The 18,604-nt window shown below is 37.3% G+C and overlaps 1 protein-coding gene across 2 annotated transcripts in view; it reads right to left on the reverse strand.

Annotated features, from left to right (window-relative positions):
- The window catches only part of LOC124165114 (piwi-like protein Siwi), a 58,078-nt gene extending 45,028 nt beyond the window's left edge, over positions 1–13,050 (reverse strand). Inside the window, exons 1-3 of one of the 2 annotated variants that reach the window (XM_046542410.1) lie at positions 12,830–13,050; positions 8,796–8,994; positions 744–840 (exon numbers count right to left, since the gene is read on the reverse strand). In XM_046542410.1, the coding sequence (XP_046398366.1) occupies positions 744–840; positions 8,796–8,984 (286 nt within the window). In that variant the 5' untranslated portion in view covers positions 8,985–8,994; positions 12,830–13,050. Of the gene's footprint in view, positions 1–743; positions 841–8,795; positions 8,995–12,096; positions 12,116–12,829 lie in introns of those variants that run through there. The other variant, XM_046542411.1, reaches the window with a different exon arrangement.
- Positions 13,051–18,604: the final 5,554 nt, after the last annotated feature.

Consider the following 18,604-nt stretch of genomic DNA (forward strand, 5'->3'; position numbering starts at 1 on the left):
ATCATTTACAGCCAATAACGACTTAGTTTGAATCTTCCCCAGGACATGGAACACATGGAGAAGCTTTCTGGAGGTCAACTGCTGCACGAGTCATCAATTAGCCCAATAGGTGTTTAACAATGACTTCCGGCAATTGGTATTACACCTTTATAGGATTGAAACACTAGTAACGTGGGCATAATAAAAAAATGAATGAGACCAAACAATAAATTTCAGAAATTATTTAAGCATTTTAAGCAAGGAAATAGTTGGAAAAATAGGACTGAGGCTTAGAATTCTGGTGAACCTTTACATCCTTGCAGCTGAGCTTCACTGGAGTTGATGTGGTGTTTTTTCCGAAAACTGATTAAGGAACGTTACAATTTACAAGTTATACTAAAAACCTCTCTTGTCACTGTCGAATGGATATCTTCTCTGGATATTTTGTTTCTCCCTACAAGCCAGCACCTCCACTGGAGTTATCCTTCAAAGCACCAAAAATCAGGTATGCAACAATTAGGGCGATACACATGGTCTTTTAAATACATAATGTGTGTACAAAGTGAGTAGACAAGTCAGAATATGCATATTAGGCTTTTTGTAAATGTGACTCCACAATTAACATGTGACTCAATCGCTCTACATTTGCAGAATTTTACTTCCGTACATATTTTCAGAATGCAGAGTGAAGCAACTCCAGGAATGCATAGTGTAGCAAAATACTCCCACCACAAGGCGATAAAATTAAAATTGTCATCACTCACCAATTGACATGGCTTGCATCTTGGCAGCAGCTTCTGCCATCCCCTGGTCTCCACGTGGAGCTTGTCCCCCCCTCTGAGATGCTCGTCCTGCAGCCGCCTGTGGTAAGAAATTTATACGCCATTTTTATTTTTCTCCACTCAGTTTTCACGAATATTTCTAGCTTATAATACAGGGCATTTTTTGGTATATAGTCCAAACATTTCAAAGGCTAAGTCCACCATCAACTCCAAGGGTAGAGTTTAAATCTCATTTCATACATTAGAGTGCCATTCAAGTGCATCTTAATTGATTGTATATTGATGTCGAACAGTCTAATACACCCAAGCCTCAGCGCAATTTCTATATACAGCATATTCATTCCTTGGGGAAACATTGCAATGCTGCTTGGCCTAATCAAATAATCTTAACACTCTTTTGATAAAATGTGAAATTGCACTAACAAGGAGACTTTGCCTAACTGATGTCAAGAAAGAAGATGAAATCTTTTTTATTTGAAAGTAGACACTTAGATAGGAATACTGTTGAAGGGTTTTGTCCAAATACGCCCGGGTTTGAGAGAAAAAAGCATGTAAAATTTTAAAAATATGGTTACCTAATATATAATGTTTTAATTTTCGCTCATTGTTTAAGGCCGATTTGGCCGAGTGGTAGCGAGTCGAATTTCTGTTTTGAAAGACCAGGGTTCGAAGCTCGGAGAGAGTAAAATTTTTTCCAGTCTGCCAACTCCTCCATTTTTTGTAATCTGTTCCATCTTCTTCATATTTGTTCATTTCAGATGTTTTACATTTTTTTACTTCACTTCTTATCGAGAAAACGCCCTAAACTGACATTTATGTCGCAAGCTAATCCTTGCTTCAAATTATTCTTTCCGTTGCCAAGGTTCATCCAAGCAGGAATCATAAAACTGTGGTGCTGGCACCGAAGTGCAGGGAACTCATTTCCAAAGCAAAAGATTTTAAACATACTGTCTTCGGAGAGTTTCCCAGGCTCCACACGGGAGAAAAATATAAAATCACGGGGAATGAAACTCGACAAACTTGAAATGATCGACAGATGGGTAAACGATCGCTTTGTGGTAGCCAGGAACAGGAATGAGCTGGTGATGACCCGGACTTTACAAGAATATGATATTTCAGCGTGATTTCAGAACATATCTCCAGGATTTGAATTCTCTGCCAGTGCTTCATGGGTTGTATCTTTCAAGAAGAGACACCAAATTGCGGGACCTAAAGTAACAAAATACGTGTCAACGAGCAAGCAGGCGTGTGCTGAAGAAATACTGCAATCAGCAATGACGTTTCAGAAGCAAGCACAAAGCCCAATCTCCAAATATAATAGATTTTGTAATTAATACAGATCAGACCGGGTGTCCGTAGAGGTGGATATAAAGAGAACGCTCTCCAAGAAAGGAGAGAATATTGTTCAGGTGGCTCTTGGGAGTGTGGTCGAAGTAACACACTCGTATACAGAGCAGGATGATGCCACGGCCTCAGGAAAGCTGCTTCCTAAAGTTTTTATTGTGCATGTCAGAACCTGGAGGTGATTTTGGTCCGCGAGTGTGTGAAGAAACAGGAGAGTGAATTTTTAAATGTTTCTGTTGTGTATCCTAACTCTGGAAAACGTACGACTGGTTTGTATTTCAAGTTTAAAAAAATGTTCTCCAGCAATGCGTTAAGAACAATACATTTTATTGCTTATTGATCCGTGGGGGACAAACAAATAGTGCCATTTATGATGAACTATATATCGACGAGGAAGGAGAACCGATATGCAGCGTAAAAACTAAACCCCCGAAGTGCACATCCGTAAGCCAATCGTGCGATGTATATTTTTACGGGAAAGTAAAGATGTTTAATTCACGAATCCACAACTGCACCTTCCTCCTTCAAGGGAAAAGAGAGATTTCCTCACGTGAGGATGGAATAAAAATCCATTCAATCGTGCATCATCAGTTGTCCCCACCAGCGTTCAATGATAAGCAGAGGTATTCATGGTATGCCTCGAAGTTAGTAGAGAATTGAATTGTTTTAAAAAAATTAAGGGAAATATGTTTCCCTGAAGACTTAAAGAAACGCAAGTGCGAATGCTCAGGTTACAGTTTTATAGAAAGAGCATGGTGATTTTCAATTATGTGATTTAATTGTTTTTATGACAATTACCATGCAAATTCCTGTAAAGGGGCGAAATAATAAATAAATAATGGAAAATTGGAGAAGGCAGTGCCAATTTCAGTATCATTCAATTTTATATTTTTGTGCCTTATATTATGGAGGTGTTTCTTCCAATTCATGGTTCTTCATGCGACAGCAATTTCTCGCGGGCAAAAGGTCTAATGAAAGCAAGAGAAAACTGAACAATATCGTGCTGCGGGAAAAGCAAAGGAAGTGAAGGTAAGTGGGAGTCTGGGGAGGCCATGGAAAAAGAAAAGGGAAGGGACGAGCCGACTATTCAAACTAAAAACAGTACGATCATATGGGCATTGACCTCAATCGTGGGGGGGGGGGGGGCATTTTGAACCAATTTTGAGGTGGCCGAGTAATATTCCAGGTAATTAAAAATTCACATGCATCGAAAATTCGTTCCCCAGCTTATACAGCTTGTTTGAAAGCTCTTTGCACCTGAATACGCAGGCTGAAAGTGGAGAGCAACAACTGTAAGAAGAGCAAAAGCGACGTTTAGCACTTGGAATACTCAAAATTGATCATATAGGTAGACGAGTAAAAATCTACTCACAGGAGGAACCTGGGAAACTCTCCGAAGACAGTATGTTTAAAATCTTTTGCTTTGGAAATGAGTTCCCTGCACTTCGGTGCCAGCACCACAGTTTTATGATTCCTGCTTGGATGAACCTTGGCAACGGAAAGAATAATTTGAAGCAAGGATTAGCTTGCGACATAAATGTCAGTTTAGGGCGTTTTCTCGATAAGAAGTGAAGTAAAAAAATGTAAAACATCTGAAATGAACAAATATGAAGAAGATGGAACAGATTACAAAAAATGGAGGAGTTGGCAGACTGGAAAAAATTTTACTCTCTCCGAGCTTCGAACCCTGGTCTTTCAAAACAGAAATTCGACTCGCTACCACTCGGCCAAATCGGCCTTAAACAATGAGCGAAAATTAAAACATTATATATTAGGTAACCATATTTTTAAAATTTTACATGCTTTTTTCTCTCAAACCCGGGCGTATTTGGACAAAACCCTTCAACAGTATTCCTATCTAAGTGTCTACTTTCAAATAAAAAAGATTTCATCTTCTTTCTTGACATCAGTTAGGCAAAGTCTCCTTGTAAGTACACACAAAATTACTCTCATTTTAGGGATATTAAGAGAATGCTTGACTCAAATCTTTTTCTTTGTTTATTAGGGATGGACGTATCCAGGATTTTTTCAGATCCAGATCCAATCCTTGATTTTCAGACATCTTTGTATATTTTTTGATCCAAATGAATTTTCAATCTCCTGCCAAAAAAACAAGGTAATTATTTCATCGGTGAACACAATCGAAGGAATACCTTTAAGATTTACATACACATTTTAATATTTTTCTTATTAAAAATCATTTTTTTAAGTTTTCACATTTTTTTAAATAAAAAAAAATCTGTACATGCGCAGTATCTAAACTGTTAAGCTTGCATTTGGAAATGAAAATTGGTTTTAATCTCCGGATAAACCATTGCCTGAATTTTAAAACTACTCATATAAGTTCCCAGAATTTCGTCACTTTCTCATCGTATACAGACAAAGTTGACTAGATGCCATCACACAGCTTTCAATTAAATTAATTAATAAAAGTGCTTCTATCTAACAGTGTTTTCCATTAGGGTGCTGTTTAATTCATGAACGACATTTACACCTTCAGCAACAATATTGCACATACCATCCGAAATCCATTTGTCTTTGGTCTTTTTGTGAATAACATGCGTAATATACGCAATCCCGAGTTACACTAAGTTAACTGAGGAAAACAAAGCGTAAAAATTTAAAGGTATCAAGATCAAGGGTTCAAAAAATTGCATCTTGTTATTTTTCAGAGTATGTTTTCTATTTAACAATGGCTATTATAAGTGGAATGTCAACTTCAACACAGAGAGGGAGTCTCACTTGGTACCTGCAGTGGAATTCTTGTTTTTTTATTTTTAACTTTTGTTTACATTTTCTGCACATTTTTGATAGACATTATGTAAGGTGAGAAATTTAATTAATTTATTATTAAAAATGAGTTAACAAAAATAAAATCTGTGCAGAAAATAAGGTTTTAGCAAATACATTTCACTCTTTTGGAAAGTAACCCCTGATTAGAATGTAACTCAATAGTAGACTTTAGTAGACATAGACTTTCGTACACATTTTCAGGAATGCATTGTGTGCGAAAGTCTACTATGTAAAGTATATATTTAAATTAAATTGCAACCACATAATCTGCAACAAAATTAACGATATTTAGAACAACATTAGAGTCACGTGTGAAAAGTTGCAGGAGCAGAACAAGATGACTGCCGAGGGCGAGAAAGGGGTGGGCAGCAGAAGCTCAGTATAGGTAGAGGGGAAGCGAAGATGCCATGGGCAAATAAAAAAATCTAATAGGAAGTCTACCATTAGTTTGTGTTGTCACTGACAGGTGCAGTAGTCAACTGGAGAAGCTAACATCTCTACGCCTCCACAGAGTAGGCCAAATACATTGCCCAAATACAAGAGACTGTACTCACGACGAAATTAAAATTTGTTTTCAGAATACTATTTATTTTTATTTTCCCCCTTTGATTTACTCTTATTTTTCACAAATGTTGAAAATTCTTTCCCTATTTTGAAAGCTTCTGTTATCATACTATCCACAAGAGTATAGCACTTTTCTTTAATAGGGCTTCGTAAAAGACATTCATTCAGCATAGCCCGAGGCTGTGAAAAATATATTTAACTAAATTGCTATAATTCTTAAAAATGATAATTTAACTAAACTCGCAGATTTATTAATGAAAGTAATGGTTTAATAAACTTAGGTTACATTATAAACATTCTTTAGTCTTCTTTCTACCATTTCAAAGTTTTTTATGCCCAAACACGAGAGAGTTCGCCTAGTTAGGGCAAAGTGCACAAGTCCCGATATGTCCCAATTAACCGGAATCTACTGTATTAGGACAAGTGTTGAGTAACAATAATGAAAATATTAACTGTTGGGCCATAAATTTTTACTCCTAGCAAAAGAAATTCAAATGGCTCTAGCTGCCTCGGATCCGCGTCGGAATTAATACAGTGGAACTTGGTTAGTACGTTCCTCCTTAGTACGGCGATTTCTCCCGGTCCCGGTACCATCCGAACAGGGAAAAGTATTTGGTTAGTACGTTTGAAAAAAATGCACATTCCTGGTTAGTACGCTCAATTGCTTGCCATGACGCAACCCGCAATTCGTTCACTAGTATCTTCTTAAGGATCGTAAACTTCCAAATTCATGATTAAGTATTTTATTATTAGCCATTGAAATTCTTGCATTCATTCCACATCTTTCTTCGACCGTGATTTATCCTGACGCATTTCTCAATTCTTGTGACGTGATGAGTAATAAAATGCGGCCATTTATCAGGAATGTCTGACTAACTAAACTGAAGCCAATGAGAAGCCCCGATTTTCCCCACCCCGAGCCCCCCACCTTCTATTGCCTCTGGAGTGCCCACTGCGTACAAATTTCGCGAGTGGGCAATTGCTGCTATTGCACGAGTTATTATGATGAAGAAATGAGTCTTATCCAATTCCCACTTTATCTAAAGCAGTACTGCACTTATTCCATAAACTCGACGTCAAGGCTATGGTGTATGTGCGTATTTACTTGACTACTGCTGCGGGAGCAGACGATGTTCTGGATCTCCACGCGAAGCTTAGCTTAAAAATTCTTGATCTCAGCACGAAAGCAGACGACATTAGACAAATTTTTAAAAGTAAATTTCAACTGTATAATATAAAATCGTCTTGTAATTACGTCGTAATCTAATAATCTTGCGTGTTATTAATCGATATATCGATCGATATGGTTTCATTCCAGAAGCGATTGTGTACGGCTGTAGACGTAATTTAAGGTTAATATAATTTTGTCCAATTTTTATGATATTTAAAAACAACCAGCTGTCATACTCCGACTAGGGTTGATGTTATATTCTCCGAGTACGCTTAGAGAAAGAAGAATTGACTTAAATTAACTTCTATTTCTGTAAATATATATAAATCATGGGAGATAGATTCAGTTTTCATGTAATTGTCCTCGGGAAATCTATGAAACATTGTGATTTTTAATCACATGGTATTGTTTTTCATTGTAGCGCACATTTTCTTGATAATAAAGGTAAAAAAAGTTCAGGAAGGCGATCCTACGAGAACTACAGATAGTAATTATGATGACTTTTCCACAGATTGCAATTACCCTGACTGCTATTATTTACTTTCCTCGTTAGCACGTTTTCCTGGTTAGTACGTTCATTTTTTGTGGTCCCTTCAGAAACGTACTAAACAAGTTCTACTGTAATGATAATTTACAAAGGCTTAGGTTACAATTTCAGCAATCTCTGGCTTCAGTCTTCTCCTTTTTTCCACCGAAGCTTATTGGAGCGCAGAATATCCAACGCTCCCTCCGCCAACAAGCAGCACCCCCTCTCCTCCTACCCTTTTTGTTCCTTCCCTCCCTTCCCTAAACTGCTAGTGCTTCTGGCCAGTGGCCATGTTGGACCACCAAATATCCAACAATCGGTGTGCAAATAAGTAACCTCCTCTTTTTCACAGCACAATTTTTTGAAATCCAAAGGTTCGTCTCCTCTGAAAGCGACTGCAATGTAGCATTGTCTGCGTTTCACACCGAAGACGGAACACCGCCGGATCAGATTGAAATGGGTGCCGTTGACGGCACTGGAGTGATTTGACTGGTTTGATGACAACCAAAGAAAACCTATGGTTATTTGGAAGCACGGCACCGTGCCATGGATAGTGGCCAGCAAAATGTCAGCTAGTCGGAAAACTTATCTCCACTCTTCCACAGCTGTGTCAATTTTCTTTCAGCGAATTACTGATTCAAAATATCTAATTCTTGCATTCCAGAGAAAGCATGTAACTCTGGATATTTTCCAAGAATTTTATTTAAGATTGATACATGTGAATCAAAGAGAGGCTGTGACAAAATTTAATGGGAAATTCCATAAGAGAAATGACTACAGTGAGCTATGTTATGCGAATGCAATTGAATTATGAATTGACATTTTAATCGTAATGAGATATACCAATGAACATTAGCAGCATTACACACTGGAGGCTTAGACTGTTATCAATAGGGTAGTTTCCTTCATCAAAGAAAATGAAAGGCATTGATTGCGATTCGTTACCCACCATTACTGTATTCATAATATACAAATTATTTCGTTTTAGAAATACCGGTTTAGACGAATGACTATGGTCCATTTTTATCCTCATTTGAAAAGGGCCAGATTGGCACCCATGCGATGCCACTCCATGTGACGTCACAGGGACCTAGTTTCTATAGGAGAGGATAGGAGTTATACATCGTCTGAGGCTACCAATGCATGCATGAGGCGCAGAGCTCAGGGAAACATGTCTTAATAATCACTTATTAAAACTGGCTAAGGTCGGAAAGTTTTCTTCATTTGATAAGGTATTAATAATACTTATTTAAGCCCAGCACTACCTACTAGCTAAAGTATCGGACTTACAAATATGAAGAAAAGACAGTACCTCATCAGATTAAAAAAAACTGAAGAAGTGATTTGTATTTCCTGGTTTCAGCTACATATAAATAAACGAATTTTTACCAAATATAAAAAAAAAACGATTGCACAAGTAAAAACAAATGGAATATTACAACAGATCTAATTTTATATAGAATGAGTCACTTCATTTTTAGAGTTCCACTTAGTACACCTTATTCACTATTGGTAACTAATGCTCCTGCTGGAGCCAGGTATGAAATGTGGGCTGATGGAACTGAAGAGCATCTGAAGGGGGCAAACTCAGTCGGCATGTTTCAGCAACGCATGCCTACACAAGTTGTGTACATACCACTTGGCTGGGTTGCTGCTGTGGGGGTGGCGCTGGCGCCTGTGGCCTGGGGCCCCATGCTGACACTGCTGGTGGTGGGGCTGCTGGAAGAGGCCCTGGCTGCCTCACTGGTTGACCCTGAGGTCGCTGGGACTCAGCAGCTCTGCCACGGCTACGACCCCTTGAACGTCCTCTGCCAGCGTCTGCCATATTTTCTAACCTGGAGTGCAAGGGATGAGCATAAAATTACTCAGACACTCGCATAGGGATAAACGACATATTTCCTCATTTTAATGCAGGCAGTCATTAGGTTTGGGGAGAACCTTTCCTTACAATCAGATGAAAAGATTTATAAATAACTTCACATACAAATATTACATGTTTTAGTTGGTAGCCACCTCTATGGGGATTTACTTACAAAATATTCACCACTTATTACATATTGTGGCTTTTTTTCCCATTTTGAACAGCAAATGAGAAATTCCCTTGGATATCATACACAGAAAAGCTTTTAGACAGCAGCTTATTCAATGAGATATATAAGTGAAAGATTCTCATGTTGATTATGATTATTAGGTAGCAGAGAAAATGACAAAATTGAATATTTCACAGCCAAAAAATAACATTTTAAATCTCAAACCAACAAATACAGCTCATATTGGCCATTGTATATAAGGGCATTCAACAAATTTTATAAGTAAACCTATACAAACAACCATGCCATTGACAGGGGAAACCTACCCAGATAGGACTCCAACCCGTGACCTCTTGTTTGGCAGGCGAGGACGTTACCCTGCTGCCACCGAGGCCAGCACTTATCTTATGAATAGATGATTCTCATCTTACAAGCATGGATTGAAAGTTCTGAATTGTATTCATTGAAGTATTGAATTGTATTGCTACAAGCACCTAAATTACTAGTACCAATATTGACCTAAGTCATTGATAAATTTACTGAAAAACTACCTCAATCTTAACTTTAATTGCTGCAAAATACTTCTCTTCCAACAAAAAGGGTCACCTCAAAGATGACTGATTTTATAAACAAACATACCACAACCTTTACCAATTAGAGTTATTCCCATTATTGATAGTAACTCCACGATTTAAATAATGCTGGTTAAAAACTGTTCCCACGATTGTTGTCCAGGGCACCCAATTTCAAGTGGATATGAGTACGAGAGTTACAGAGGGCACTAGTAATTTTTCAATGAATCTTTACCTTTAGGGTGAATGGATCATAAACTGGTTATGTATAAGCAGCAATGAAATTGGTCAATTGACATCCTTTCAATAGCGTGAGATCAAATAAACCTGATGTGATCCACGACAATACATATTTACGATGTTATATTTAGGTGATAATTTTACATGATCCATGTAAACTCATCACCTAAATATAATGTAAAGTTTCACCACTTTTTGTCATTATTTTTTTTCTCTCAACACACTCGTAAGCAAAATTCAACATTTTGATTAACATGCTGTACAGGGAAAGGAACAGGCCCCCATACCCTGAATAAGTTACATTCACACACCTGTGGCTAAGTTCTGTGCATGCACTAGCCTTACCTATTCAAAGCAACCTTCCGGTGGGATCAAAAGATAACAAACATTACCACACTAAGTCCTACAGTTTATTTGCTTAAAAGGTTGCTACACTAAGGCTCCAATGATGTTGAGGTAATAAAAATGACATCTATAAGCCAGTCTTGAAGAGATAATTCAAGTTTTCAGGAGTGTATTGGGCAAATTAATAAAAATAAAGCTTTTTTAGCCCACTGCGAGACCTCAACTTCTCACCCAATACATAGGAGAAAATAGAGTTTTCCTGAATGGGAAATTTTGGTGATTTGATGAAACCAAGCTCAACCACTGTGAGACTTCAACTTCTCATGTTTCACATGAAGAATATTGAAAATTGTTCCTCAAGGTGAATATTGAAAGCTTTCGCAGGATGAGTGTCACTAGACAACTTACACACTTAGACCCTAGTTTGAGAGCCTAATTAACCTCTAATTAAAGTTTTGTCCTTACATTTAATATCCATGATAATACATTAATAAATCTTCTTGTAAGTAGCGGATGACAACCTTTGATAAACAAGATATTACAAAAGTTTTGAATCTGGAGATGTTAAAAGCTAAATAACTGACGATAGTCACTCAATGGAATGTGATCTTCGTAATACAAACAATTGAAAATTAAATGCCTATAAATGCACTTATCTTTCGTATCCTAGTAGTCTGCTTTATTGACGCACCAGCTTACAGATAACATCACATACCAAAACAGAAATTAAAACAAAAATGAGCTTAAATTAAAACGTTCCCGCCATTAAAAATAATGAAAATAAAGTCATTTCTACCAACCTCCAAAGTAAGGTTTGTTTGAGAATATTTCAACTGCTATTGTGTATTGGTAAAAACAAAACAGGAACGACAATCAGTTCGATTAATTAAGATAATTAATTTCCAGCAAATCAAACAATAGTTTGATAATTGAGCAGATATTTTTACCTAACTCTTCCTTATAATCTACCAAATTATGAAATATCAGAACGTTCGATAAAATAAATCATGTGCTTAATTGTTTGCATCAAAGTTGAAGTATATTTAACAACACTACTCCCTATCACACCAGTTCGATAGTTTTTTATGAACTTTTTTCCGTGTACCTTTACATCAATTGAAAAACGACTTTTAACGGACGAAACTGTGATTATGACCTAAGAAAGGCTTTCCCAACGAAACGCATTCAAATAGTCGAGAAAATTTATATTAAATACATAGTCTGTAAAGCATTTAGGGATAACTCTCTACGTAAGCACATTCAGGAATTTAGCGGGCAGACATCCAAAATTGGTATTTGTTCAAGTATTTCTTCGGAAGTGCGATAAAAAATTAAAAGAAAGGTATCATTCTACCATGAGACCTCATTTGGAGTACATCGCTAGGAAATGGGAACCGTATGAAGAAGGAATGGTTTGGATCCGGACAAAACAGATGCGAGCAGCTTGTAAAAAATGTTATGATAAACATAATGGTTTAACTGATTTAATTAGAACAGTCGAACGGATCGAAAGGAAAATTTTTGATAAAATATTGAACGAGAGCCTACTCGTAATGGTAGAAACGATCACCAGGATAAAATTCGGGAAACAGACAGCAGAACTAAAATATTTAATTTGTTTTTTATCCACGTATAATAAGGGACCATAATATTAGCAATAGGTTAGGTTTAGGATAACTTGACTCGCACAAGATAAAAATAGGAATAGTATAAAGGGAAATTGGATAAATATAACTCATGCCTAACTTACTATGCTAAATTTTCGTTTTCCCGAAGCTAAATGGTAGTATCATATACAGGTCGCATGCTCTTGTCCTTCAGAGTCCCTTAGTTTCTGGTCTGACCGCGTGCTGTCACCCGGAGTGCCTTTGTCCAGCGAACGAGCTTGGTCCTGATAATGCTGAGAGGAGTGTCATATAGCTAGTGTGGCATCACCCCGTGCCACACACCCTCGTGGTAGCTGGCACGGAACCTCGTAAGTTACAATTGCGGAAACACATATTGGAGCCATTCACCCAGTTGACAACCCAAGAAATTTTCCCGCCACGTTGAATTACTACCACAAGATGAACGTTTTGAGGAACGATATCGACGAAGTCTAACTTGTGTTGTTAATAGCACCTTAGGGTTTGAAAGAAACAATAATAACAAAAATTTGATCCAGGATCCATTACTCGAGGCACACTTATGAATTGATACACGATGTTTACGCGCGAACATTCATGGCAAACTGAAGATGATGGTTTATGAGAAAACTACCCCATCAAATACCAAAATTTCCCATATTGTACCCACGTGGTCAAATTTGGCCAAAACAGACAGCCAAGAGAAACATTGAAATTCTAATTTTCAGTGCTTAGTTGTACCATGCAATTAACTAAAATTAAAATTAATTTTCCGAATGAATCAATTCATATAATACATTGAAGTGACCTTCTCGCATGACGGAACTGAAGAACGAAAGCGAGGGAAACTAGACTTACCTTACGATGAAAACAAACGGTTCAAATGTCTACACAATGCTTAAGGCAAATATTGTCGATAATTTTCACATGAGAACTTCGCCCATCCGTTCTTGAAACGTATGCACCCCCGATGACCCAAATTTCCCCACGGCCACCTTCTTCCACACCCGTCGATAGCCGCACTTCTTCCAACTAGCTTGCTTTCACTTGCTTTGACCAGCTTTGACAACCTCCCGCAACACTACGACACTACCGTTGCGTGGTTGCGTGATACCACCAGAGAGCAGCACCAGTTGAACGGATAAAGTGAGATAGAGCGATTTCGGCTGTGCGCACGTCAGCCACCACATGTGACGTTCATCATGGGATAACATGGTGGCTGTGGGTTGAAGAACTTCAACACACGCAGAATTCAATGTACACTATACAATCCACATTATATAGTACTAACGAGAAATGCTATATAGGAATAAATCATCATTTTTTAAATGAAATATACGGTATTTTTTTTACAGCTTTTGATGAAATCTATCTTTACTTTCCTTGTTTCCAATGTGGGCCATGTCGAGTTACAAGTGATCGTACTAGTCACGTGTCTCACGTTGGGTAGTGACCGCTTAGACATCACATTCATACCCCAAGCACACTCAGATAACTGTTGGGTTCATTGGAATTGTGACAAATTAGAAAGGATGTAATTTTATGTAATGGCCGCAGATAATGCAATTAATGTAATATTGCATTTAGGTGTAAATAATACATCTTCATGTCGATGGCATAGTTACATTATTAGCGATGAATACGAAAATATAAACTACTCAAAATATACACTCTGCACGTAGGAAACAAAAATAATATTTATTTGTGAATTTCCAACGGGTAACTACATTGTGAAACATTCTAACACTCATTGCTAAAGAGTCTCATTAAGTGCTCTTGTTATTACAATTATGCCATACATCTTCTTCCATGCATACATATCCCAGTCATCAAAACAATTATGGCTACAGGGTGGCCGAATTGTGGTTTTCCTGTGGCTACTATGGTTAACCAAGCTTGCCATATTATGGCCCGACTGTGGGTGTCATCTGACAAGCCATAGTCTGCCTTGCCAAATACTTTAGTAGCTACGGCCACACTATGGAAAGCCACAGGTGATAAGTTTGGTTACGGTTGCTATTGATGCAAGTTTGTTGATGAATTATCAGAATGAGAGTTGGTTGATTTTATTGATATAAAGAAAGTGAGCTAAGGGAAGAAGAATTTAAAGAGAAAAGGCTTCCACATCATTTATTGATTTCATCAATTTCGGCGTCTTTCCGTGAGCTTATTGCGATGTTGAAATGTGGGGAAGATTATATAGGCCATCGTGAGTGTTTTAATGGCTAAACATATGATTTTACATGACAGATTGGCCTAGCTAAAATATCGGGAGGTGGACGTTTACATCTACATAACACGTTCTTGTCTCAAGCCAAGGCAATATTGTGCTAGCCTATCAGCAATGTTTTTTTGTGATTAACCTAGAAGATAATCAATGATTATAATAATATTTATGGTCTATTTACTGCAATAGTAAAGTACTTACAAAAATACTTTTACTAAGTACTTTTCTTTGCATTTATCTTTCTGATACTCCGCATCGCAAAGTCCTACCTGAGGGTACGCGGTGCCAACCAGAGGGCATTTTACCCCACAGATATACACACAGAAGTAGAAGTATATATCTGTGTTTTACCCTATGTATTGTTTAAATTGTTGGTAAATAAATTTTTTAAATGTTTTATTAAAATTTATGGTTCACATCTAATTTTCCAAAACTCATTATTTTTGCATTGAATGGTGACCTTGATAGACAAAGCCAGGATTGAAGGAGGTATTATATTAATAGTACGAAGGAATTATGATATTAGTATTATAATTTGGGGTCGACTGAGTACAATTTATAGTAATTATATATTTTTTCAGGTATATCACTCAAAAGCCTTGCAGTTGAATCGGTAACACATCCGTTTTTTGTTATTTTTTCTTCATTCATATACCCATTACCTGCAATAATACATAAAATATAAAAACACCATGCTCCAACCGAACCTAAACCCACCTTGGCAAAATCAGGTAATTGCCATTTTTGTCCTTTCTTCGTGCGGGCGAAGGATCGCTAAGCGCGCGCAAGATTTCACAACAAAAATTAGTCCCGACTTGTGGTACGTAGGAACGGTAGGAACCGTGGTAATGAGTTTATTTGATATCTGATTTTGAAAAGAATTGTATCATTTTATTTTTAAAAAATTACAAACATGAGTATCCACATCACCACTTCATATTGAAATTTGCTTCCGTTTTTGGTTAATTTGCTGGCTTTACTACCAAAAAAGTTATCATTTTCGGATTTTTGCTGACAATTTCTGGGAATTTTTGAGATCGTGAAAAAGAAAATCGCAAAATACGCGTGTCAACATATTGCCGTAGTATCGTCTGCTTATGATATGGGCCAGTGGAGATAACCAGCTTGGAAATCTCCCTTAATTACAACTATCCGCTCAGCCAATGCCTTCTTAAGCTTACAAGTTAGCTTAAGCGAATAGCAAGTTATGTTGGTACAAAAATGTCATAATTATCTTGATTTGAACTCTAAAATTGCTTATCATAGTACATTCAAGGAATGAAATAACCTCATTCATTATACGTCGTTAGTTCACTCTTAGTTAGCCAGTCTCGGCTTGGTATCTCCAGTTTTAATTGTCGATGAATGGAATTACATTTTTGTTCCACTAGTCTTGAAATGAATCAAAACTTTCAATTGTTCGAGACCACTTATCCCATAAAATTCTTTCGACCAAGACGATTAGCACCTCCCTCGGTGACAGTGAAAAGCATGTGAAAAGATTGATGCAGTATAATCTCAGTAATTCTTCTAAAGGCCCGCACTTCGTAGGAGTTTCTCGATCCCTTCCTCCTCTGCTACGAACTCGTTATGCAAGTTAAGACTAGCTAAAGTACTCTCTAAGGGATTGTTTCCGGCATAGTATCACCAAAATTACACTCACGTTTTGAAAATTAGTAAATTTTGCATTACGTCAACAATACGAACGATAAACAAAATTGTTAGCAGGTTAATTTTCAGTTTTAATAAAAAATTCCAATTGTAACCAATTATAGAAGCAAGTATACCTATCGCTGAATAATTCTTATGCATTAAAAATTAAATCAAGAATATTTCGAATCTATCGTGTGAATATTACTTCATGTACGCGCATTACCTGAATTTAATGCCATAGACACATACCGATTAATTTGTGCAGTTTAAGATATATATAATATTTAATACCTGGACACCTTAATTTGTGGAGATCAACCGCCCACAAAGGTGGGACAAACATTCAGAGCTCCTCATGATTTCCGGTCGTCAGTGTGCCCACACATTTCTGATCCCCATGCAAGTGGTGCAGCACTTTAGAGACCATTTCTGTCACTGCCACTGGAACAGCAGAATTGAACTTACCTGATGAATTCTGTCCACTATATTGACAGTGAGTTTCCCTGTTACAAAAACTCATCTTTCTAGTACCCACAATCACATGTTAATATCCTGCCACAGAATACTCTTGCTTCTATAACCTCGCTAGAAAATAATCCAACAGGCTGCATATTAGTTTTAAATTGGTTCCAATTCAATCTTTTCAAATAGTAAATGAAATTTTGTCTGGTAACATGAATTTCATTTTTCAAAGGTCTTTCTTGCAGTACAGGAATGCTAGGAAATAAGTGAAAGAGAGCTTGCCAGTTTAACCTAAAAACTGTATTCACTCCACTACACTACGTGTTAAGATTCTTTAACATCATTTTTCAAGTCCGTTGACGCTCTTTCAGTAATTACCATTTATGCCAATGGCATTTGGAACGGGGTGCTATGACTATGGCATGAGGAGAGTAGTAGTGTTTGGACTACTGTAGTGCAATCCGATTACTCCAGTAGTTAATACAAGGAATGGGGATTTTTTCGATTCAGCTTCCAGGCAGGCAGTTAGTCTTTTCGAGCAGCCGGTTCTGGCTACTAGGGGGGTCTCCAAAATCCTGACATAGAACATTTGAGGTTGCCACGAGGGAAAGGGTTACAAATGATACCACAGGCATGCATCTACATCTAATCACTACCCCTTAACCCAGCTTGAAAGTCTATGGCCACCAACTGTTAGATATAAAAAAGAAGTGCATGTACGAAGTTCCGACCAAAATTTTACTAAATTCCTTTATTATATGGGGGGAAAAACTTCTTATACATATCGGTAAAAAAAAGTTTCCCTCTTGATTTACAGTTTCTGTCAGACCTGGAAATATAGTTGGGTTCTAGCATGATATTATCAGTGTCACTCTATTTTCAAATGCTGAAGCAACATAAGCCAACCGTGCAACAACCTAGTCTCTAGTGGCTCCCAGCCAAATTTGTTTAGCACCTGTGTAACATACGGGAGTTCTGTACACCCGTAGCAGTTTTAGACGAATCATGCAATATTATTTTGTATTTTATTAAGTTCATGGATTAAGCCTCTCTGCACTGGGATCCAAATATTCACTGGACATTCAATGTGGCAAGATGAGTGCGCAATAGCACCTCTCTTTCTTTTTCACTCGAAAATGTACCTGCAACACACTTGGCAAATCCCAGCTTCTTCAAAGCTCTGCGACAAATAATTCTTTTGTGTGTTCCTCACGATAGGTTAAACGTTATTGTTACTCCCAGATACTTCATTTCATCCATCGCCTTCACACCATCCACAACATATACATGGGAATAGACCTACACAAAAAATGTTCCGCCTTGTATTTGCTCAGATTAAGCTCCAGTCCCCACTCTTAGCTCAGCACATGGATGTTATTTAAATCTGATGATGGTATTTCAAAGTCAAGTTATCACTAATTTTGTGATAGAAGACAGTATTGTCAGCAGAATTTAAGCAGCCCAACTGATGACGTGTGCTATAGAATTTATGCAATGCAGGTCCTCAGAAAATTTAGAGCAAATACTAAAGGCATGGCCAATATTATTTTTTGCATGTATGCTGAGCTAAGAGTACCGAAGGAAGCAAGGCAAAGGGAGCTAAGCTATCAATATTGGATATAATACCAATATTCTACCAGAATCCTATTAATTGATCGAACTAACCACTAATTTTCAATTGAGCCACTGACTTCACAGTTAACAGAGGTTTGCGTTGTTCTTTAATTTAAGAAGTACATATAAATAATTTTTAATGAAAAAAGTTAGGAGTAGATCTACATTCCTCATACTGAAACTACAAGTTATGGAGAGAAAAATTATGGGAATACCAAGCCTTTAAAGTTGAACGTGATTTTTCTTGCAAAAAAGGGGTACTTTTTCAATTCAGTGCAAATAATACTATACTGCAGAGGATTTTTTCAAATATGATCTAATGTAGCAATAAACAGTCTCCACTATGTTTTTCATTGCATAAATATGGTTGCTTCGTTTGAACAATAGAAATCTCTATCTCAAGGGTTTTGCTTATTTTTATAGACAGTTCGCTATCACGCTCCCCACTTTTCTCAAACTTAAAAAAGGGGTGGCCTATTGAACAGTACTTGTTGAAAACATCTCTTGAAGCTACATTTTCTATTTATTTTAATGGTATGCCTTTGTTTTATTGTTCCAGAATAGCTCATGGTTCGGTTTCATATTTCTTATTAGATTTGCAGCTAAATCTGCTGTACAGATGGTCCAGTTTCTTGGGAACTTTTCTTGCTGGTGAGAAGGGCTTTGGCTTGGCACTT

This window comes from Ischnura elegans, chromosome 9 (assembly GCF_921293095.1).
Source record: "Ischnura elegans chromosome 9, ioIscEleg1.1, whole genome shotgun sequence".
Classification (NCBI taxonomy): domain Eukaryota; kingdom Metazoa; phylum Arthropoda; class Insecta; order Odonata; family Coenagrionidae; genus Ischnura; species Ischnura elegans.